The sequence below is a fragment of the Notechis scutatus genome, chromosome 2, assembly GCF_049901735.1.
Source record: "Notechis scutatus isolate UNSWTSFEM ecotype Mainland chromosome 2, rNotScu1.2, whole genome shotgun sequence".
NCBI lineage: Eukaryota > Metazoa > Chordata > Lepidosauria > Squamata > Elapidae > Notechis > Notechis scutatus.
This window is the reverse complement of record NC_142010.1, coordinates 189,460,360-189,461,699: the sequence shown is the minus strand read 5'-3', so window position 1 is coordinate 189,461,699 and position 1,340 is coordinate 189,460,360. Positions and strand designations below refer to the sequence as shown.

The following is a 1,340-nucleotide window of genomic DNA, read 5'->3' as shown; positions in this document are numbered from 1 at the left end:
ATTTGATAATCCCAGTTTCACAAGGTTCACAGTTGAGTTGGGCCTTCCCTTGTCAAAAAAAGTTGTGTCTTCATAATTGCTTGTATTAGGGATCTAAAGGTAACTTGAAGGACAATAGAGAAATGAAACAGAAAATTCCTAGCATAACATATTCATTGGGAAGGACTACTATAGTTAAGAGTGTGGACAAAGAGAGTAGCAATTATCCCCATGTAAGAATACAGAAACGCCTCAATGGAGATTGTTAACAAAGATATTCTGTCGATGATATCAAACACAATAGTCATGTAATTCATATAATGTTTCTCAAAAGAATCATATCAAATATTTTTGGGAAGACAGAATTTTGATGTACATATCATAAGAAGTAACTGTAAATTTTCCTAATTTCCCCATTTCCCTTTCAATTCTAATGCAAAATAATATTTCATAAGTACTTGATACCTTGAATTGGAATCCTTTGGATCAGTTGATGAATCAATAGGAAACATTCTCTGAGTTGGATCTGGACAATCTCCCAGGCGCAGGAGCTGTATTGCTTATCTTTCAGGAAATCATTCAGCCCTTGGAAATACCTCTTCACTCTTAATCTGGTGAGCTGCAGTTTCTGAGCTCTTGGACTCGATAGGGTGCGAGCTCCTAACTCTGCATTTTGGCATGTTTCCAGTCTCTTAATCTGCTGATCCAATCCAGCATGGAATTTCCTTAGAGAAGTCTCATCCCAAAACAACTCGGCATGAACTTGCTTGAAGACGAGGTCTGTCTGTTGGAGTATTTCTTGTATTGCTATTTTGGCATCCTCTTCATGGGATACTTCATTCATGCTCATTACATTTTCTTCAAGGAGAGGTGAGAAGTCTGCAATATCTCCAATACATTCTAAGGGAATGGTGGCTCTCATATGACTTCCCAAGAGCTCCAAGTTTCCTTTGTTGTCTTCTTGTAGTCTGCTGTGAAGTTGATCGCAGTGCTGAGATGAGACGTTGGTGAAGAACATCACTAGGCAGATTTGTAGAAACCAACATAGTGTCTTCATAATGGAGATGAAGGAATATGGTCTCTTTTTTTAAATAGTGGAATCTGGAAGATTGGTTCTTCTGAAAGGTGCTCCTGAGTCTACTGCATCTTTGCATTTATACCACTAGGATATTGTAATTTCTTTTTTCTGTTTCCCTACTGATTCTTTGTATTCTGATTTTCATTTTTAAATTAAATCAAAACTGTTAACTGAAAATGAACAATCTGATGAAACTTACTTTCATCGTTCCTAATTATTTTAAAAATGAATTTAAAATCGGGCATTTTTTTGTTGTGTTGTAATAGATATTATGGCTTCTGTA

The 1,340-nt window shown here is 36.2% G+C and overlaps 1 protein-coding gene across 1 annotated transcript; it reads right to left on the bottom strand.

Annotated features, from left to right (window-relative positions):
- Positions 1–427: 427 nt before the first annotated feature.
- LOC113420402 (interferon tau-3-like) lies at positions 428–1,036 on the bottom strand. Its single transcript, XM_026680290.2, has one exon. The coding sequence runs from the start codon at positions 1,034–1,036 to the stop codon at positions 428–430; it is 609 nt and encodes a 202-aa protein (XP_026536075.2).
- Between the last annotated feature and the right edge of the window lie 304 nt (positions 1,037–1,340).